At 30.2% G+C, this 24,074-nt stretch overlaps 2 protein-coding genes across 4 annotated transcripts; one reads left to right on the forward strand and one right to left on the reverse strand.

The window, feature by feature from the left end:
- Nucleotides 1-875: 875 nt before the first annotated feature.
- On the forward strand, nucleotides 876-19,086 carry LOC148228469 (tubulin alpha-3 chain-like). Of its 2 annotated transcripts, XM_088200821.1 has the most exons (9): nucleotides 876-1,087; nucleotides 6,737-6,846; nucleotides 11,394-11,616; nucleotides 16,019-16,191; nucleotides 16,501-16,629; nucleotides 16,761-16,931; nucleotides 17,007-17,266; nucleotides 18,222-18,431; nucleotides 18,608-19,086. In XM_088200821.1, exons 2-9 carry the CDS (start codon nucleotides 6,841-6,843, stop codon nucleotides 18,789-18,791), a joined length of 1,356 nt encoding a protein of 451 aa, XP_088056947.1. In that variant the 5' UTR covers nucleotides 876-1,087; nucleotides 6,737-6,840; the 3' UTR covers nucleotides 18,792-19,086. The 2 variants fall into 2 exon arrangements, with proteins under 2 accessions (XP_088056947.1, XP_088056949.1); XM_088200823.1 differs by lacking the exon at nucleotides 6,737-6,846.
- Nucleotides 19,072-22,431, reverse strand: LOC148228470 (palmitoyltransferase ZDHHC6-like). Of its 2 annotated transcripts, XR_015811749.1 has the most exons (9): nucleotides 22,307-22,431; nucleotides 21,884-22,065; nucleotides 21,737-21,821; nucleotides 21,554-21,681; nucleotides 21,311-21,481; nucleotides 21,027-21,242; nucleotides 20,765-20,952; nucleotides 19,428-20,401; nucleotides 19,072-19,312 (listed from the first exon to the last, which is right to left on the reverse strand). XR_015811749.1 is itself a non-coding variant. In XM_088200824.1 (8 exons), the coding sequence occupies exons 1-8, from the start codon at nucleotides 22,350-22,352 to the stop codon at nucleotides 20,242-20,244; spliced, it is 1,176 nt and encodes a 391-aa protein (XP_088056950.1). In that variant the 5' UTR covers nucleotides 22,353-22,431; the 3' UTR covers nucleotides 19,072-20,241. The 2 variants fall into 2 exon arrangements, 1 of the variants encoding a protein (XP_088056950.1); XM_088200824.1 differs by having other exon boundaries at nucleotides 19,072-20,401.
- Nucleotides 22,432-24,074: the final 1,643 nt, after the last annotated feature.

A 24,074-nucleotide genomic window follows, 5' to 3' on the forward strand; every position in this document is an offset into this window, starting at 1 on the left:
GAGAGAATCGGTTGTCTTTACGGTATTCTCCGTCTCTAGTGATGATAGGCGTAGCTCCACTTGGTTTGTGCTTAGATGAACTTTATTGTGTCTAATTCAGAGAAATCAAATGGAAATTCTTGCTGGAAATGTTATTAAAGGCGAATTCCAACTAAAAGTGTGGATATAAGAGCTATGTATCTGCTTTTATACGTATGGTCCGTCTGCAGGAGATCAATCGTCAGCACGTCTATGTTCAGTTTCTTCAGCGGTTTCATTGGCATGCAATACAGTATAGCATGTAATTGGTCGTCAGTGCGCCATTATTTTCTTTTTCTTTCAACTTTCAACTTCAAAGTTGAAATAAAACAAAAACAATAACGATAACAACAACAAAGTTGCTCTAGAATGAGATGTGAAAATGTCACGTCGCTACTGTTCACCACTTGTTACAAACAGACGCGTGTATTTTTTGTTTTATATTAGCAAAATCTATATGAATTAATAAAAAAATATAAATAATATTCTAAATATGTTTTTCTTATTAGTAAAAAATAATGTAAGATGTCATATAATTTTACATTTAAGATAACATATTTTATTTTTGTTATATTGTATATGCATAATAGTACTATTATCTCTCTTCATTCCTCAGTCAATTAACTAAACTAAATAATTCGTTATACTAAGAAAGCCACCATTCATTAAATCACAAATAAATTTAAACACTTGCACCGATGCACTCTTCCTCTATCAAATTCTCTATCGCAAACCGTCCGAGACGACCTGAGGAAAGTCAGCCGAGGTGACGTCACTCAACCATTTGAGCGACAGAGGCTGTGGCTATACCACGTGACCGTCTGCTATAAATACCGGTACCGTCGGCCTCCCTCTTCATTCAGCGTGGGTCTCATAGCCGGCCGAGACGCTTTTCACACCAAAACTGTACATACATACCCTTTGACTTTTCCTCCAATTTCATAAAAAGACAACTAGTCGAACTGCAGTACTGTGATATTTTGTTTGAGAAAGACTGAGATCCAAAGTCGTTTTCGAGAGCTTTATTTCAGCAGAGTTGTAAACTTATAAGCGACCTCTTATCGAAATGGTACGTAGTATAATTAATAAATTATTTTAATAATATGATCATAATAACATCACTGAAATTGCATTAATAATCTCACCTCACTAACCCATTGCTAATTTTTTTTTGCTTTTTTATTATCACTTCACATCACAATAACGCGATAATTACCTCACTGTACATTTACTTGTGCTATAACTTGTATTTACTACATATCATAAAAGGAAGTGTTACTAATTTGTATTCAATTCTTGTACTTATAATTTATTTTTGTCAATAAAATACCATTGTCTATTGTACATATATCCGTATATGGAAAGTATGTATTTTTAAATAATTATCTAATTAAAAAATATTTAATGTCACACTTGAACAAACACTACACAGGAAATTCTTCATACGTTGTTCGGTTTATAAATGCACTTTCGCAAAAATATTATTCATGGCACATAGCGTTAATACAATAAGTTTTTTAATGACATATAAAACTGAAACGATGTAACAAACATATGAATAAGCTAAATATATTTTTTATATATGTACGTAGATTTAATATATACAAACTATAAAATAAAATTATACATTATTATTTTCATTAGCTTTTTAATGACATGATTAACTGTAGTTAATAATTAGTTCGCCCATATCTTACATTATACAATTTTGCTAATTTGATGGCTTTTTATATTTTTTTCTCTTTTCTTTCAATTAATTGTATTCTGTGCAATTAATAATAACATATACATATGTTTGTTTTATTTTGAATAATCTTTTAAAAATGAATTCCTTTGTCATTACAAAATGAAAGACTAATCTAAAAATCATGTCGTTAAAACTATATTTGAATGTCAACAGTCATGTTATGTCTGCTCGGAATTCATCAGTAAATTATTCATACGCGTTCACTTGGAAATTGTTCCGAGAATCGTTTACGTCTAGCCTATGTCTGGCTATACACAATGGAAAGCAATAAAGCGAAGGAGTGAGTAATAAAAAAATACACGGATTCCATTTTCAGAAGAAATAATTCAATTTTCTTAATTGTCTTTATACGTTTTCCAAGTTTTCCCGAGCCACGCCCAGCGTGCGTGATACGAAAGCTCGAGCAGAGCTTTTTCCGTTTCAGAACGGACACGGTTGTACAATTTTATGATCAAAAATTACAGTTGACATATTGACATGTATTTTATCAAGTTAAAAATTCATAACAGATCATAGATTATTTATTAACACAATGAACGAATTTTAAAATGACTTTTAAAATATTTTTTTAAATCACTAATCATGATATTTTCATATTCTGAAATAGATAATTTTATGTTTTAAAATGATTTTAAGATGTGCCACATTTATTATTTTAGATGCGAAATAATTTCATTTTGAATTAACGTCAATCAATTTTACAATTCCACTTCTATAAAAATAATATTGGAAATGGATCCATATTAGTAGTATATCTAAAGTGGAATGTATATATTAGAAACCAAAAATGAATGGATAGTATTGTTAAAAATATATATAAACGATATTTAGATAAACTACTGTATGTCTATAAGGAAAACCAAAACTAATTACCCTTTTTATGGAACCCATAATTGTATTATTACTTGAATATCCAATCAACCTGTATCCATATTTTTATATATTAATATTAAAACAATATTTAATAGCAATTTTATTTAATATTTACTTTTATATGGATTTTAAAAGGCATTGAATATAGAGAAAGTTTATTATAATATTTTAGTACATAGAAATTAAAATATCCTTATATTATTATCAAAATGCAATCTATCTATTTGTACAATAAGTTATTTTCATAATATAAATATATTTTATTCTTTCTATTTTCTAAGCAACGAATGAAATTTCCAACTGAAGACTTCCTTTAAATAATTAACATAAAATTATAATATGTTTATTTAAATTAAATTACACTCTTATCTTCATCTTATTATCTTATCTGATTACATGTTAGTATTTTTTTTAATTGTTAATTAAATCTATTTGCTTGTTTTAACATATTTATACAATAGACTAGCAAGATAGACGAGTTGTATTAGAACTGAAAGATTTGATTTTTTAAATTGATGACGTGTCTGGGAGATTAGAATTAATAATTATTATTTAATTATATTTCCAATCGATTATCACAGATCAGGTTTACCTAGGGTTTCCTAATCTCTCGGGTAAATTGTGATCATTAATTAAAATCGAGGTCGTACATGTTATGTATTGAAAATGAGCTACTTCAGCTCATAAAGAATATCTTTTTATTAAAATAAAAATAAAATAATAAAAATACACGTTTAACTCCACGTATTTTATTAGATTATTTGCCAATATGTTAGGATGAATTTTGAGTTTGTTCAAATATTATTAACTTATCTTTTTAATTGTTTATTTTACACTAACACAGTTCCAATCACATAAAATATACAGGTCACACTTTAAAATTGATCTCCATAAGTACTCGTCATTTTTTTATAGTGTTACATATTTTGTTTTTCAATGATGAGCCTGAATTTGATCCTGTGAGCCAATACAGCCTGCGAAGTTGAAGTTCAAATATGAATTTTCCATGTCATTTTTCTGTCGAAATGAATCCCAAGAGTTCTTTTGTGGTATCCATTTCATGATAGGGAATACTGGAGGATAACTATATTTGTTTAGCGTAAATCTAGCATGGATTGATTCAGTTTCATTGACTCTAATTCGAAATTTAAAGAGCCAAGCTTTGACTTTTGAGAGATGATCTTGCAGTCTCTTCGATGTTATTTTTGGGTCAATATCAGACGACATTATTGTTATGTCGTTGGCAAATGTAGTTTTGTTTTTATGGAAAGCAATCTCTTAATTTTGTAGAGAAGTCTAGAGTACCATACATTGTCAAAAGCCTGAGTTATATCTAAGAATAATGCTAAGCAATATTTTTTTATTTTTTATTTCTTCATTGATATATTTTGATATAAATGTTTATTTCTAAAGGCAAATTGATGCTTTTGAAAGAGATTAAGTTCCATTATTATCGGTTTGATTTTTTTAAATAGTAATATTTTTGACATACTTATCGGTCAAACACTAATTTAATATTTAAAATATAATTGTATTGTAACACAGCTTTTTTTACATATTAACTCTACAAATATGTTTTTTTCACGTATATATTATAAAAATGTAGGTATATGTATAGTATAAAATAAAAAGAGTGTGGGACCAATTTTAACTAACTATAATTGTTGTGTGAAATATAAATAATTAAACAGTGCAAAATACACGTCGCTATTTACACAAATTAAAGCATGACATTTGCATACCTCAAAAGAAAATTGCTTTGTTAGATCTATAATTTACCTATTTTATATGTATACAAAAATTAAAAATCTCATGTTATTCATCACATACTAATTACGTAAAATGAATCGTATATTTCGATCTGACAATTTATTTTTTAATATAGCGATATTTTTATATTAAATACATATCATTGTTAATCTATTGTAATTGAAAAAACATTATCAAAACGACTTAAAATAATTATAGAAAAATTATTTATTTATTTAAGTTACATAGATCACACGATTCTGTACAATTCTATACATTTTATTTAATATATAGATTCCGTTGTATATGTTTTGAATAAAATATACACGTTTATTACATATATTACATATGTTATACCCAATCACGTAATAAAAATATAATCGAAAGAAATTGAGCCCGCATTGCGGTACAAAATTTAATTCAATCTTTAGCAATACATCGTTTCAAGTGGACTAATATGATGTATATTGATTTTTTGACACTACGTACAGCCCGTGAATTTTTATTAATTGTTAAGCTCGGTTGACATGTGTCGAAAACTGACCTTATTTTCTACACACGTGAAAATTGCTATTCATGCTACTTTTATCATCTACTCCAGCGACATATTTATTACACAGGCCCCCAGAAAGGTTTACGTAACTTTTATTAATATAATTCGCAATGAAGAATAAATGATAAAGCTTTTTTAACATTGGCCTCAAAAATTTTAGCGTATAAAAAATATGTCAGTACTGAATCGGAGCTTTAACCGCGCATCAAAACATAGAAAAGCCTGATTTATAATGTTGCGAACTGTATTATAACGTGAATGATTCTAATTTGAAGTTTATAACAATATTTTTACTTCCGATGTAGTTTAAACGTTCAACTTTTCCAATTTAGCGAAATTGTCTTTTCTAAATTTGCTATATAGATTTCGTAGTTTTTGGCATAGATATATGCATCCAAAGTAAATGTATTAAAAAAATCACTGTTATGTCATACTATAGTATAAGTAATTATCTTTAGCATTATAATGATTTAATTAGATTATTTTTTAATTATATTAACTATTACAGTATGTGTAAGGTTAGTTTAAAAATGATTTTGGACATATTTGCATATATTTACTCGTTTTTAAGATATCTAAAAATGTATCTATTATAAATAATTAGAAGTGCACAAATATAAATATATAAATATAAATAATACTATATCGTTGAATTGACAATAATATTTTATAAAGCGCATTGACACGTATCGTGTAATTTTTTTTCAATATCTGTATAAGATCGATCGTCCTTTAGATGGCTATTATTGTTAGTTTATTATAATTTAGAATACTTCACACAAATAATTATCGTTTGAAGATATATTTGTATAATAGCAATTTCAACAAAACTGTAACTTTTCTTATATAAATTATATTATTTCGTATATTTATGTTATTTTAAAATATTTTTTTTATTATGATATATATAGAACTTTTTTATTTTTTTGTAATTTTTCAGATACTTTTCACGTGAATTTCTTGAGCTGAACTGCATTCTAGTTTAATCCAGTTAAATTATTTTATAATTCTGTTTTTCCAAAGTTAGCTATCGTTTTTATAGTCACATTTATATATCGCTCACATTAAACCTTATTACGTGAATTAACTTATACACATTCCGTTTCGTTCGTGTCACATAAAAGCGACATGATTGATCGCCTATGACTATTTTCACGTAACTCTTCTTTATTTTCCGGTTTATAATCAAGATTTTCGCATTCATGTATGGTACAATACGTTGCCTTGCGCAATTTTTTCATACGTCCAAACGTGACAAATGAGCTAGCTTTTCAAAGTTTTTTTTTCGGAATCGATCATGACAGGATTTCAGGAGTATTTCACCTTTCGTACCAGGCACCGATATCACTTGTTTGTTATCTGTGCATTATTGTGTTTTACTGATAGGTACCGAGGTCGATATCAGTTTACATGCCCTGTCATTATTCAAAAGCTGTTTCAGACACGAAATTACTGTATTTAATAAAAATTTTGATCCAATTGCGATAATAATAAAATTACATTCGCCCTAATTCTTGGAAACATTATTGTACAACCTTGATAAAAAAAAACTTATTTTAGTGTAATGTAAATATTACGTATACGTTACTCTATCTATAATATAGGCATATGAGGAAATGTGTTAAACAAAGCCTATCGTTATTGCACTTAATCGCTTCAAATATAATATTTATGAACAAGGCAAGCTTATTGTCAGTGTATATATTTTATTTTATTATTTAATGTTTTTAACGGAGTTTAACTCCATTTTTGTATTATTTATGTTAATGTTTTTTTATTTGTTTTTGTTTTTGCAGAGTCTTGCAAAAAACTTGTGATCAGCTATTTAATTATTTTTTCGTACAAAAATAATAAGATTTATTCGTTTCTATTTAGAAAACAGTGACTAGAATTTTCCATAATGCCTGTAAGTATAATAAAATATGTTTTTTTATTTATTTATTTGTATTTTTATATGTGTTTAAATTATAATTTATGTTAAATTATAAAACTTATAATAATAATATGCACGACTCAATAATAATAATAAATAAAATAAAATGCGAAAACGTATTTTAAAATATAAATACACAACATTTCCACTGGTGTTTCGCCTAGTTTATAACTAATATATGTATGTGACTTTTAATGACTTATAATTTATTTTTAATATAATTTAGTTATATTAATAATTATTTTTTCTAATATAATTATATTAATATATAATTATATTAGAAAAAAAATAATATAAAAAATAACAGTTTATAAGAGAAAATATTTAAAAGTCAGTACGTTTAATATAAAAGTATTAACTACTATTATATAGTATTGAAACAACTGGGGAAAAACAAAAAAGTTTGAGAAACGGGTGCCGCACGTACTGCACGCCCTATTTAAAACCATCACGGTACGATGAAATCAATGCACATATGTTTACGTTCCTTAACCTTAGTTATAAGCCTAAGTAATATTCTTTTCAACAATACTTTCTCTAAAATTTCTTGAAAAATGCAAATATTTTTATTTCCGTCATTTACAAAAAGAGAGTATTTTTAACATCTCAAAATATATTTAATTATTTATATAAATATAGCTGTAAGTCAATGCACTCAGTACAGAAAGAAACAATACATATCAATAAAACAATAACAATTAAAATATATGATATATAATAATGGCTAGACCACCATTCGTCCACTAACTGTGAGTATCTGAATGAAAAGAACTTAATGCTATCTGACAGACGTTTAAAAAGTCAAATAGTTGTCCTTTAAAAAATATTCGGAGCTGGTAATTAGGTGGCATATAAAAAATCAACAACTTCAAAAAGTGCTTTCATGAGTACACATGTTGACGCGAAAAGTCGTGGTACAATTAAGTTTAGTTAAATTTAAAAATAAGAATAACTTAATAAGGCAAAACTGTGGATAGATTTTATATTAGGATTATTTTATTATTTTTTTGCTTTTTTTAAAAAAAAATGATAATTAATATGAAAATTTTGAATGGGGCTGCATTCCGGTTTGCTCCGATTTATTTTAAACCCTCTTAAGATCATATATTGTATCACCTTCTATAAAACCAGCAAACAAGATTCATTGATTTATGTTTTAAACACAATCACAATCTAAGCCGCCAAACCGCAAACGGCACAAACTGTCCGACTTTTCTCTAAACTTTGCCAGAATATACTTGTAGTAGGTTGGTTGAACCGAATCACGTGACCTCACCTATGCGTTCATAGGTAGTATAGCCACTTTATCCGGGTTGATCAAGCGATTCGGCTGAAAGTACGCAAAAGTTACCCTCGAAACGTGGCATTATCATATTATCAACACGCCAGCTAGAAGCCCGGGGATATGGAGCATGAGAAGTTCACCACAAAATTATGGCTTCCTATCCGAACAACCTCAATTTTCATGCATAAATACGTCGGCTGTGGTATTACTAATCTCTGGCGGGGAAGATTTACAACCAAACCGACAATCATTATGGATAATTCGTTCGGATCGAACGGTTTTTTGTGATTGGTGGTTATCTACGGTGGGTGGTTCTCTATGATAGGTAGAATCTTTAGAAAAAAAGAAATCAATGTGGGCACGACATTTGATTGGATATTTATTGCTTAAGTATATAAATATTAGTTTAATAGATTATAAATATTTTCGTAAGGTTAAATATGATTGTTTAACTGAGGTTTTGCGCAATGAGAGAGAGAGAGAGAGAGAGAGCGAATCAAAAAATAGTTAGTGATTAACTAATTAAACAATTGGAATAAAAATAATAATAATAAATTTAGTGCTGCTGAAGTGATTTTATTAACTTTTTTAAAATTCAATAAAATATTTATTTGCATAGAATGGGACCGAAAAATACGCATTTTATCGAATGTTTTATCGTTCAATTATATGCTTAATTTTGTTAATAATAATTCAGATTTGCTAAGCCAATAAATCAGGCGCGTACGGTTAGATACATTCCTTTTCGCTCACTCGCGCGTTAAATATGACGCGAATGAGTGAGAAGTACTGAGCGTGCGGTACGCGTGTAACGTACGCCCTTATCTCTCACTCACTGTAACTTTACCAACCCAATTGACACAAAGCATAGGTTTATAGATCCTCATTTTGTAAAGGCTTATAGACCGCCGATCGCCTTCTCTATAAGCGATCACACTTATACTGCACGTAGAAAGACGTAAAACGCATAGCACACTAAAACATTCTTAAAAGCAAGTTCAAGTCGTGCCCATAAATAATATTTTTCAATCGGGTGAATGGCGTAAAACTCCATTTGTTTCACTTTCTTTTTCATATCCTCCATTAAACTAGAAAATAGATATTAACCAACAACTTACTAATTTGTAATGTATCTAATTTTCTATATTTTTAATCTTGTAATAAAATTGAATGTTGTCCTGTCTTTTTTGATCCGAAATTTTATATCTAGTGTTTGGACTCTGAAGTGTATCCCAAATATATGTATTTTTTTCAATTTTCTATGGTACTCCTCTATGTGGCAAATAAACTTTTCAATGTTTAATTTTAGATCATGTCATTTACAGGCTTATGTTATTATATTAATAAGCTTTTACAACCTCTCTCGAATATCTGCTAGGTATTAGTACAGTATCATCATTGTATCGCACGTTATTGAATGAAACTTTGTTTTTAAAAATGTTGAAAATCATGGAGGATAAAAAATTAAATTAAAGTTTGTCTCACTCCTCGCTGTATTTCGATATCTTCTGATGATTCGTTGTTTACTCTCGGATTATGTTTTTGTTGCCAATAATTCTACTCCCTATCGTCTGTTCCTGTAGATTACATATATTTTTTTAATGTTGTCCTTGTTTAAAGTTCATGAAACATATGTAAGCATCTACGTTATTATTGCGAAAACGTTTCATGAAAACTTTATTATACTCCTTATTAAACAAATATCACTAAAATATTATATTGCTAATACATCACACAATTTTAAAAAATCGTTAACCTCTGGCCTCTATAAATATGTTAGAAGCCAAAAAATTCATCGCTACTTAAAAGTGAATTTTAAATAATTAAATTACATAACTAGTTTTTTCATAAAATTATTTCAATTTTACATTTTCCGTGTTAATTAAAATCTAGTTAGACAGCCTTGCTAATTTTACATAATAAAAAAACTAGTATCGAATGGAACATATTATTCGACTGGAGAAATACCGTTTTAACGCATTATTAAAAATAACATTTCGCCTAGCACATAAAATTAATTACCAAAATAAATTAATAGATCGCGAAAACGATACGTCACTTCACAGCACGGTCTGAAAGAACACTTGAATTATTCATCGTGCAATGAGTCTTTAAAAAGTACGTGACATTGTGAATCATTTCAAAGCTTTCATACTTTATTAATGGATAAATAGATACTGACTTGTTATAATAACATACGATCATAAATCATATTTAATAACTGTGTCTCAAGGTTAAAACTAATATTTGAACACACAAATTTGATGATTGATTATATTTAACACTTTATTTGAAATGAGTCATGTTACTACATATTTTTTAATTTTTTTTACCTTATCGTAGTATTATTTTCGCTAACGTAAATCGCGTGTCGAAGGCTTTGCGAAGAACAAAGGGCATAAATTTTAGACCGAGCAGTATTTTTCAGTATATAGGTTATAGGAATTTTATCTTTTGATGATGTAATGGAATGATTGTGATCAGTTTTAGTTCATTGAACTTTTTTCGAGACTGGTGTATTGTATAATATACACCAGTTGCATATCACGCACATTTTGCTTATATTTTGAGTTCAAAGAACGATTATGTTGATTAGTAAGCTACGTGTTAATTCGATATTACATATACTTAAAAATAAATTGTATACAATCAAAGATAATGCCTTAATTATTTTCCTTATTACCTTAAATGCGTTCTTAAATTATTTTATAAAATATTAGTTGATCAAATATTAAATTTATTAGATCAGATGGATTGAGACTCTAGATTAATATTGCAATTATTAATTATTGCTTTAATTATAGTTTACTACAATAGATTTTATCTACCACTAGTAATACATCCTCACCTTTCATTGTAATTATCATAAAATCATTATAATTTCCTTATTATTTGCGTAAATAAATGACTAACTTTCTAATAAAGGAACTAAAACTCGAACAAATACAAATACAATATCTTTCAGCCTCTACATTATATTTATCAGTAGTCCATTGAAACTATAAAAGCATAGCTTATATTTAACTTATTTATATTATTATAAATATCGACTTATCGATAACTTTCAAAAGCTTGTTACAATATATATAATACCATTAATGGTGCCATATTTAATTTTTTTTAAATAATTAAGGTGACTGTCTCGTGCATTAATAATATTTATTTTTTGATCACTGTTATCTACTACGTATTTATTTCGGTATATTTTTCTAGACCTTTGTTTATTGTTTCACAGAGGGAATGCATCTCAGTCCACATCGGCCAAGCAGGCGTCCAAATCGGGAATGCCTGCTGGGAACTGTACTGCTTGGAGCATGGTATCCAGCCTAATGGGCAGATGCCATCTGACAAGACTCTCGGAGGCGGAGACGACTCCTTCAATACCTTCTTCAGCGAAACTGGTGCCGGAAAGCATGTACCTCGTGCTGTCTTCGTCGATCTCGAGCCTACTGTCGTTGGTAATCATCATTATATAGCACATTACTAAGTGAAACTCTGTATTCAATAATGTGGATAAAATACAACTTTGTCTCCCTCCTAGCTGTATTTCAATATCTTCTGATGATTCGTTGCTTACTCTCTGTTTTGTTGCTCATTATACTCCTTATCTTCTATTTTTTTAATTAGTGACTTCATTTAAAGTTCATGAAACATATCTAAGCATCTACATTAATACTGCAAAAATGTTGCATTAAATCATTATTAAACAAATATTACTAAAATATTGTGTTGCTAATATTATACTTTAAATTATCAAGAAAAATTAACCTCTGGTCTCTGTAATAATATTTTGCTACGCTGCGCTGGTTCAATTTTCGGTCAAAGTCAGACCACTCAAGACTAAAGTGACCGATCAATACTGCATCTTCAAAAGCATACATTGTTTTTAAGTGGTTTCTGATCTTCCCGAATAATGCATAAGCATAAAATTGTATGATACGCTAACCGGATCTCATTGCGATTCCGTTCACTTTATATCACATTCCACCAATTTGTTCTGCTTTGTACACCCAATTGGTGAAAAAATCGCAAAAAACTTTTTGGTGATGTAGCGGTATCATCGATATACACCTGTGACCGGTTTGTTAATTTATTTGCATGAGAATCGATTTAAATTTATTAAAAATATGTATATCTTATATGCGTAAATTAACCATTAACTAACCAGTATACTCTAACGCAGTGGTCGGCAAACTTATTGGCCGAAGAGCCAAATATGTACATTACAACGATTCAAAATAGTTCTGAGAGCCAAATCTGTTTTTTAATTTAGTAAACCTTTATTATAATTTTAAACCTTCATTAAATTACAGGTACACTGAATAAAACTTGATTTCACACTTAATAAAGATTTATTAGTTGATAAACAATAATATGAAAGTAAGGTATCCATAAATTTAAATCATGACAATGAATGACAAACACTTAATGCAAACAATGTCCTTGCATCTCCTTGGAAAGTTTCAGTAAGTCAGGTTTATATGTTGTTGTTTTTGATTTTAGGCATGATTCCAGGTTCTCATCAATAAGACAACTTTTCAGTTTACTCTTGATAAAGTTCATGCTTGAAAAGGTTTGTTCGCATTAATATGTAGAACCAAAAAGGGAAAGAACAGCAAACGCAAGTTTTTTCAGCGGATCTTAAGAGTCAGGAATACTATTCCAAACGTTGAAAATGATCATGACTTCATTCTCCAGGTCTTTTAAAGCAGACCACTTGTGTTGTGAACTAAGGTCACATTCGTTCTTCTCCGATTTTTCCAAATCAATACAAAGACGTTCAAATTTGGAGCTCCATATTTTCTTGTTTTTTAAATCCTGCAATTATATTTCAAAGTTACTAATGTCAATGCCAAAAGGAGAAAATTTCAACTCAGTTTATTGTAGCATTAAGAAGATTTTTGACGAATGCTAAGGTCGCTTTGAAACCTGCTGAGAAATGCTTTCCTCATATTTAAAATTGTTGTTTTGAAATGGTGTTTGTCAATAGAGGAATTATTTTCTTGGCGATGCTTCAGCAGGCTCGGAAAGTGAAACAATGTTTCCCTTTCAAAATCTTGAGCAAAAGCGTTTTAAAACGTTCCCTCTTGATAACCATCGAACCTTGTTATGAAGCAGAAAATCAGCGTACTCACTCTTCATTTCAACTAAAAATTCTCTGAATTGACGATGATTAAGAGCTTTAGCTACAATGGAGTTGATGATCGTGATCACTAATCCCATAACTTTACTAATTTCTTCCGGAAATATCTGCGCACAAAGCGCTTCTTGGTGAATAATGCAATGATAAACCAATATCTCGTAATTATTTTTTTCTTTCAAAATGGCAACAAACCCTTTTCTGACGCCAGTCATACTTTTGGCCCCGTCTGTAACCGCCAAGTACGCAGATTGACAGCTGTCATACTACTACGCTATCGGACGAAACAGATACTACGTCAACGCTCACGTACACATTCAACGTTGCATGGAAAGGACACTCGACCAGAATTAGCGCCCGGGCCCGTGGATATTTGTGCCAGAGCCGCACTCAAGGAGCCAAAGAGCCGCATGCGGCTCCGGAGCCGCACTTTGCCGACCCCTGCTCTAACGTATGTTTGTCTATCATAGTTAATGGATTTTTTTTACATCTGTATTGGGCATACTTTTAGACCATTAAACTTGCTATTGTAATTATTGATAAAGGACTACCAGTATGATAGATTTTCATGGGCGATTCGAAATTGCTTCACCTCTTTATCATAAGTGATCAACAGGTGGTAGTATAATACGAATCAGAGGTTTAGCACGAAGGAATTGCAGTAGCTTGAAATGGCCGGGGCACTGTCGTTCCTTTTCTGAGTAGTGAAAATGTGGTTGTGCATAAAACTTAACATTGAGACTCTCTTTAACCTTGTAAATTTGGAGTAATACTTACATATATTTACAAGATACGTAGATCTCCGCAAGAAGTATGTATATACAATCAATGTAGACATCTGAGTACATGTTTTTTGTTGCTACACGACTATCTTTGTTCAACGGTTGGAATGATCTAAAATCTGCACTCATCATCCCCAGTGATTTTCACTGTATTTATATAACTAAAAAAGACAATAGGGATAAGAGTAGTAGTGTAGTGAGGCCGGAACGACGCTCTGATACATTTATTCACGACCGGAACGCGTTCCGATACAATTTATTATAAGATCTATTAAATTTTCTTTGAGCTTGATTAAATAATAACAACAGCACACTGCCCAACCCAATTATAATCCAACCACAGCGCAACAAAGAATATAACCAGAGTAATTGCCTCTGGGTTCACAACTCATTAATCACCCAAAAGGTGGTATCGTTGCGATAGAAGTAGCGAAAAAATAAGTTATTATAGAACTACACCACTGAGTAAGAGCAAGAGGTGCTACATAAATAACAAGATAAAATATATTTAGGATTTTCATTTGACTCGCCTTCGTAAATCAGAGATATTTTAATCTAATAAGACTGCTATAAGCCAGTGGCTTACTCACAGAAGTTTTTTTCAATAACATAATAGTGTATGTCTACATCCTGCGTGTTTTCTATATAACGTCTTACACTCTTTGTTCAATCTAAATAAAATTTGGCATAGTTATTCTTAAGGACCCTGATCAAGCGAGCGAAGCAACCGCTTTGGGCCCCACGCGATTGTTTTTTTTTTAGCATGTTACGATTTCTAAGAAGTACATCAAGATCGAATTTTGGCCAATAGAAGAGCGCAAAAACAGTTATCCCTTCTCAGAAGCCAAAAATCCACGTCAAAAGCAATAAAATCGTGACGTCGCCGTCGCAGTTGGAACGCCCACTGCGACGGCTCCGACACGATTTTGTTGCTTTCGACTGAAATTTTTTACTTCTGAGAAGTCAAAAATTTCCGTCTTCTATTAAAATTTGCGCTCTCCTATTAACCAAAATTCTATTTGAATATACTTCGATCAATACTTAAAATAAAAATATTAAATCGCCATCACCATCCTAGTATCAATGATCAGTAAAGATATCTTTTATATTTTTAAGACATGTTGAAACATCAAAAAGCGGACAAACCATGAAGTATTGAAATGATTTATAATAAAATATTACGTTTGACTTGATATAGAAAAATATAATGACAGTTTATAGTTAATACATTCATTCCATAGTTAAATATGTGTTACATTAAGTCAGAGGGATTTAAATGACTGGATATATATGATAGAATGGTATATACACTTATCCTTCGATTTACGTGGTGCTCGTTTAACACAGTTTCACTTTTACGCGGTTAATCAGATAAAATTTTCGAGGTTATGTTCAGAACTTTTAGAAAAATATACCCGTCTTCCATCTCATCACTCAAATCTTTAAGAACTGCCCAAAATTAAGTCACCTCTCAACGATTGGAAACGCCATTGTGAGTCAATCGCAAAAAACATTTTAAAATATTTTCTGTACCCCCTTTTGAACAATAAAAATAATTCTCCCTTTCTCTAACCAATCACAGTTTTTTTCTTAATCCCAGGCAACGCTAGATATGGACCGCAAGTGGAATGGAAAGCATTTTCTACATATCACATTTACATGTCATTATCCCAGTTGTAACGAATTCGCACAATACTGTGATGCACATTTAATAACACATTAGATTATACACTGGAAAATATCACGACAACAGTATTGTTTAACCTTCGTCACGCCGTCGCACATGGAACCATTGACCGATCCGCAAAGAAATTATTATTATCTCGCTCGTTTTCAAGTGCAGTGCCGCGTTTGCAGAACCGTGACCGCCGAAATACCAAGTGTCTGAGTTTCAGTGGAAAAAAATCCCCGTTTCATGTTTATGTATTTTGTTCACAGACGAAGTCCGCACCGGAACCTACAGGCAATTGTTCCATCCCGAGCAATTAATCACGGGCAAGGAAGACGCCGCCAACAACTATGCGAGAGGTCATTACACGATTGGCAAGGAGATCGTCGATGTTGTGTTGGATAGGATCAGGAAACTCGCAGATCAATGCACTGGTCTCCAAGTAAGTTTAAATAATACATCAATTTATTTCAACCTAGATGGCTCGCCAGGATTGTATAAACTAAAGGAAGTGCGTTGTTATAAAAACATTTCACCTGTCTCTATCATCACAAAACATAAATAACTCTGGAGATCGATATATGCATAGCACTACCTATTTTAGTTTATACAACCCTATCGATCCTGTGTGATACATACTAAATAAAGTAATAATGTAGGCACTAAGCCACATTAATTGATTTAATTAATGTGGCTTAATGCCTATAAATATATTAAGAAAACTAATAAATGATACATATTTATTTTTAAGGGATTCTTGGTGTTCCACTCTTTCGGTGGAGGCACTGGATCAGGCTTCACATCCTTGTTGATGGAGCGCCTATCCGTAGACTATGGAAAGAAATCAAAGCTTGAATTCTCCATTTATCCAGCACCGCAGGTAATATTAAGTAGACACGTATTGTAGATTCGTGTGTAACGCATAAAGATAATCGCGAGTGAAATAACATATATTTTATTATTGGATTTAATCTTAAATAAAATACATTATTAATTTATTTATCATGAAAGGTCTCCACAGCAGTTGTAGAGCCATACAACTCCATCTTAACCACGCACACAACATTGGAACATTCGGACTGCGCCTTCATGGTTGACAATGAGGCTATTTATGACATATGCCGTAGAAACTTGGACATTGAGAGACCCACATACACTAATCTTAACCGATTGATCGGACAGGTGAGTTTTATGTTTATAAGATAATGAGTTTTAACATCACAAATTATTTTAACATTATGATTTATATTTTACTAGATTGTATCTTCAATCACTGCTTCATTGAGATTCGACGGAGCCTTGAACGTTGATCTCACTGAGTTCCAGACCAACTTGGTACCATACCCTCGTATCCATTTCCCGTTGGCGACATACGCTCCTGTCATTTCGGCTGAAAAGGCATACCATGAACAGTTGACCGTTGCTGAAATCACTAACGCTTGCTTCGAACCAGCAAATCAGATGGTTAAGTGTGACCCTCGTCATGGAAAGTACATGGCTTGCTGTATGTTATACAGGTATGTTTTATTACATTTGATATCTATAATAATTCTATATCAAAAATGTTCAATTATTAAGATTTGTTCCACTCTTACTATTCACAATTTATTTTTTTACCAAAACTATATACTTAATAAATTAGTACATTATTTATTTGTGTTGTACTATCTGTATCACACGATTTGAAATATTTCTGCATTCTCTTCTTATTAAAAAATATGCCACCATTTAAGAAACATTCATCGACATACTATATCAGCAACTTAGTCAATCATTTTGGTTCCCACAGCTTAAAATTACTCTCACAATAGTTTTACTACATTGCAAATTACTTATAATTGCACTTATGTGCTTAACCACCCAGGGTAGATTATTACTGGCTTTTTTCTCTATTATAAACTTCACTTTTTAGCAATGTTATATTCACGTTTTACTGTATCGTTACATTTACTATCAAAAAATTTACAGTAACTATGGCTAACCTTGACAAAATCATCGTTATTACATAAAATACACTACACCTAATAGAATAAGCATACAATTACTTAAAAGTAGTTTCAAAATAAAAATGGTTTGGCGACACAATAGAGAACTAATATTTTTTTTAAACGTTGAAGAGTTCAATAAAAATTAGATCTTCACGCGAATACTATCTCTATATATCTTAAATCTTGTTGGATGTTATCAACCCAACTATAATAAAAAAGCAAATTATCCATTTTCTTTCACCGGAAAAGCACAGTGCCTTTGAAACAATAGCGAAAGTTAAGCAAATTGTAAGAAACTTAAATATCTTAAACCTTGTAAACTAAAATTGCAGATAATTTACGTAGAAATGCCATAAAAATTAATTTCACTAATAAATTTAAAAAACGATGGTTTATTCTGCTTATATGCACTATCCCTTGATTTTTTAACAGGTACTATACTAATGATTTATTAATGCAATAAAACTTGATGATTTTATTCCAGAGGAGATGTTGTACCCAAGGATGTAAACGCCGCCATTGCAACAATTAAGACCAAGAGAACAATTCAATTTGTGGACTGGTGTCCAACTGGTTTCAAAGTCGGTATTAATTACCAACCACCGACTGTCGTACCTGGTGGAGATCTTGCGAAAGTACAACGCGCTGTTTGCATGTTGTCCAACACTACTGCTATTGCTGAAGCTTGGGCTAGGTACGTTAACAATTAATTTCTCATTTGAAGATAACTAAATCCTCTTCTGATATTTTATATTTAAAAATATTTTTGCCTACTTGTTATCTTCTGAAAATCGTTTTTAATGCTGTACTAGTGTTTGATTCGATGGTTTCTATATTTGTATGATTATTTTTTATAAAATTTCCTCACAGACTTGATCACAAATTTGACTTAATGTACGCCAAGAGAGCATTCGTTCACTGGTACGTCGGAGAAGGTATGGAAGAAGGAGAATTTTCTGAAGCCAGAGAAGATTTAGCTGCCCTGGAAAAGGATTACGAAGAAGTGGGCGTTGACTCCGTCGAAGGTGAAATTGATGACGGAGATGAATATTAATTTTTTTAATACATTGTTAGACTTAACCAACATAATTTTTACATTCATCAATAAAAAACATACTAATGAGTTGCATTTAATATATCAAAATAAAGCATTTACCAAATACATGAATTTTATAAATTATTTGTTAAAAACATATTTAATAAATTTTAAACACGAAAACGAAGCCATCTGTAATTCTACAAAAGCAATTAATGTCATTGCGTAATTATTATAAAATGTTTATTATATTTTTCTTATGTCTATGTAATTATTTAAGTGCAATAAATAAAAACGCTTTTAAAACACCATAGCTTTTATTTTTTATATTATACTTTTCATATAAAAATTGTACAAAGATTCAAATATAATATATTAATTTCTCTAGTACGCACATAACACAAATTAAATTAATAATATTACACAGTTATAACATTAAGAAAGTTAAGAATAATTGGTCTTAATTGAGGAAGAAAATAGACCTTTGAACATATGAAAAAAATACATACATTTCAGGCACGTACAGTGAGATACATTCCCTTTCACTCGCTCGCGTGTTAAGTGCGTTACATGCGTTCCATAACCCACTTCTTCTTACTCACTTTCGGCACTTAACACGCAAAGGAGCGAAAGGGAATGTATCTCACCATACACTCCTGATATGTATCTCACCGTACACTATGATCTAAAATTGTATAAGAGTATATACAAAACTATTTCTATATCACATTCAGATGATTATGTCTTTCTACAGTTGATAACATATTGCACAACAATATAATTAAGAAATATAATGGAATAAGAATTTAATTCATTTTCACCCAGCACATGAAACATTTATGAATGAAAAAAATAAATTTTCTTTGGTACGAAATAAATTCAAAATGGTCCAATAAAAATAAGATTATATATGAGGGAGATGTTCAAAAAGCTTTTGAACTTGTAAAATACTTCTGCAACGCAATGTGAAACTTATGGCAATGACTAGCCTCAATTTTTATAAGTAACTGCAATCAAATGGTTGTTTTTCACAAGCAGTAAACATCAAAGTTGTGTCAAATTTGGTAAAACAATGTGAAATAATAAAAGCAAACAGAAACTTTTGAAAAGAGGAAACAATAAAAGGACCTTAAAGTTACGTAATATATGCATGTCGTATTAACAGCTTTTAGATTTCAATCATATATTTTTTTATCAAAGCGGCAAATTATTATTTTGCTGTTACTGAAACGTAACTTCCGAACTTGATTGATTTTTGAAGCTAGAAACTACATTAAAAAAACATGCCAATAAATCTATAAAAAAAAATGCTTACGATGTGAAACTGATGTTAGAAGCAATTTATACAAAGAGAAGGGATATACTTCAAAGCACCAAAAAAACAAAAAGTAGCAATAACTTTTTGAATATCCCTCGTAAAACATAATGACTTTAAAAAAACATTAAAGAAAAATATGTTGTAATATTTTTACTGATCTTTTTTCATTGAATCACTTTCTTGCATTTTATATAATTGATCAATATCTCCCATGACTTCTACAGCTGCAGTGCGAGGAAACCAACCTCTGACTCGATCTTTCGAAGACCTTACTTTATTAGGTTCAATCTTCTCACCAAACAGCCAATATCTGAAAACAATAAATTTTAAACAATTAAACATCAACTAAAACATAAATTTTTATGGCTGAATACTTCAAGTGGGGCATAGATCTTAGTGCTTCTCACTTAGTGACCGACCAGGCAAAAACTTTACTATACGGTTACCCCCTTGGACGACTGACTCAAACAACCATTAGCAATGTGCACAATAATGGCAAACTTGTTTGTCATTAGTCTTCTAAGGGGACGTCAAGGAGCCCGCCCTCACAGTCTACGAACACAACACACGACAGACATATCCTTGTGTATTTATGGAAGTGTCAGTGTAGACACAATATTAACTGAGATATTGAGTTGTGTGAATAAAACTTACAATATTAAACATGACATACCTTCTCCATCTCGTAACAGTGATAAGATCTCCGACACCTAGAGCGATACGAGGTTCGTCCGTACAAGGGGGTCGAAACACAGTACAAAATCCATATTTTAATGGACACCAACCACCTCGTACCGGCTTTTCCACTTCGTATAATCGCATCTTAGTTCGCTTATCAGCTTTTTGAATAAGTTGTTCAATCTATAATAATAAAAAAAAAAAAGTATATGTAAATGTCATTGTGATTATATTTAAATGTATAAAATTATATGTACTGTTAAACTGTATTGATGACATCCTTCTCTAAGAGTCCAATTTATACCATCTCCTGAAGGATGATACCATTTGAATACATCTTTGAAGTTTTTCTTCCAACCGAGATCATATGGAAATAAAAATCTTTCCTTTCCTTCGCATTCTACTAATCGATGATTAGCTTTTTCTTCGATCCATTCTTCAATAGCTGTTCGATTTCTCAAAATGCTTTTAAGCTAAAAATAAATCATTATTAAAAATATAATATAAAAGTACATTTAAAAGATTGGCCTTCAAATACTACCTGAAAGTATAAAAGCATTCCGACTGCCAAAACAACACCAATTGCCAAACTCAGCGCTAATACCGTACAAATTAGCGTTACAATAGTAAACTCAACGATAGGTTCTTTTCCTGTACCATAATACAAATACCAATTCCTATGAACTCCTCGATATATAGAAGCAATTAAAATCTACAAAGAAAATATTAATTAATTCATTATAATTCAATGTTCATAATAAATCTATCAATAATAAATACACACAACTGCTGCATTCGTACAACCGAGAACGGCAAAACTTAAAAATAACGTAAAATCTAAATGATTTCCCCATCCGACGCATCCATTGATCCATGGACAATGATGATCCATTTTTTTCACACATCGACCACCTAAAAAAATAAAAAATTAAATAATAATACATTAATTCTTATCATACTTACTCACATTTACGACAGTGATGAGATCTAGGAGGTTTATAACCTTCACACACCATACAATACTGTAAATATTTACAATCTTCCTTGTTGTCCTAGGTTTAACAAATAAACAGTAAGATCGATAGATATTAACATAAAATATGTAAATACTTACAGGTGTCCAGTTAAACGGTACAAAGCCTGGACCCATTGTTAGCGCTGATAAAAAATAATACAGCGTTCCGGCAGCGAAGAATAAAAACGTTAAAGTGTTCACAGAAGATCCGATGGTAACCCAAGGCGGCCACCACATTTTCACACAATGCATGGTCATCCATGTTATAATTTTAACAATGCCTAAAAATTAAAACAAAATTTATTTTTATAAAATAAATTAATAGAAATTTTATATTTTCTAATTTTGTTCAATATTATGAGTTACTACGTTGATTTGTAATAATATATTAAATATAATCACAAATAAAATAATTGGTGGTATGGTAATTATAGGTAAATAATTGAAATATTGATGAACGTAAAACTGATGAAAATTGACATGTTGAAATATTCACGAAGAATTAAAGTAAACATTAAATACCAAGGGCTATGAGTGGACCCCAATGACACAGAGGTGCGAATCTCATTTTTCAATGATCTAAGATCCAAAAGTCACCGCACTCGATTTGACAGCAACGTTAGCCATAACATAAAAAGTTGGGCATTAATAAAAGTTAGAAAAAAAATACATAAAATATATATAATACAATAATAGTAAAAAAATATTAGTTTTTAGCTATAAAATAATTATTAAAAATAATTTTAAATAAGAATAACAAAATATATAAATTTATATATATTATTATCATTATATTTTAATAATGTACAATGTATGATAATTAAAACAAATATTATATGTTTTCACTACGAATAAATTAATTTCTGTTAAGAACGATTCCATGTGATATTCTTGCTATAGGATTAAAAAATTGAAGTTGTTGAATGTTCAAAGATATGAATTTATATATTAATATTCCTAGGACAATTCGCATAAATATAAATTTAGCTGATTTTTTTTATTTTTTGCAATTTCGATTAAAATATCAAAAATAAAATATTTATATATATTCCAAGCATTTTATTTTGTGATTTTAATTTAATTTAATTAACTTATATCAGCTGTTGCCAACTGGTGGTTCGTGAACTACTGAACCACAAAATAACAAGAAAATATAATTTGAGCTACTTGAAATTTTTATTTATTCTGAAACCTAATAGTAATCTGGATCCACGGACGCTTTGTATCGTGTGTTCTAAGAGCTTGTCTAATGAAAACGCCCAGATTTAGGTGGGTGTTTTCATGCAATGAAAATACCCAGATTTAGTTAAAAAAAACACTTGAGTATTTTCAAAGAATATGTGAAAATATGCGAAAACAAATATTTGCTTTAACAAAACTGACTGTTGAAGATAAGTCCTTATTGAAAACTTTTTATCTAATAGCACTTCACATCGCGAAAAATTAAAAGCCGTTTACAATTGGAGAATACTTAATTAAGCTTTGCAAGTTACAAGCATGTGAAGATATTTCTAAAACATGAAATGGAACGTGGAAATGTATTGGTATATGAATATATGGTGTCGCGAACATTTTATGATATCTTTCAGGAGATATTGCAAAAGTGAAAAATATTGGTCACCCAAACATATTGTCTACACATTGCATTATACATCATTAGCAACTTGCAGTGAAAAATATTTCACTAAAATTACACCAAGTAATATTAGATATTATTAAGATCACATATGAAATTTTGTTTAAACATAAAGCACTCAATTATTAATTATTTGAGACATTTTGTGAAGAAGTGGATTCCAAATATACTTACCTTCTTTTTTACGATGAGGTAAGATGACTTTAGAGAGGCAAAATACTTACTCATCTATTCACCCTACGCAATTTTTTTTAGGGATAACCTAAGAATTTCTAGTTTACAATCAAGGACGTCATTTTTTTATATTTCTATTTCATCAAGATGTAGTATTTAATTAAATTACATGCATTTTTCTGGCCAACTTCAAAGTGGGAGCAAATATCCCTACCTACCTTCCCCTAATGACGTCCCTGATTTAAACGATTCCTTAATTATTACATTTCGTTCGAAATTGATCAGTTTTCATAACTAAATTCCGAATATCGCTTATTTAAATTAATATTTAATAATTTAATTTTTTTTAATAAGAAAATATTAAAGATGAAATATATTTGTTTGTTGGATTTAAAACACGCTTTTTTCACATTTATAAAAATATATACTCAAGCAAAATTATTTACAAAGCCGTGTCATATGGCAACACTCTTCGCTGTC

The sequence above is a fragment of the Plectrocnemia conspersa genome, unplaced genomic scaffold (assembly GCF_051122295.1).
Source record: "Plectrocnemia conspersa isolate PC_06_02 unplaced genomic scaffold, ASM5112229v1 ptg000012l, whole genome shotgun sequence".
Lineage (NCBI taxonomy): Eukaryota > Metazoa > Arthropoda > Insecta > Trichoptera > Polycentropodidae > Plectrocnemia > Plectrocnemia conspersa.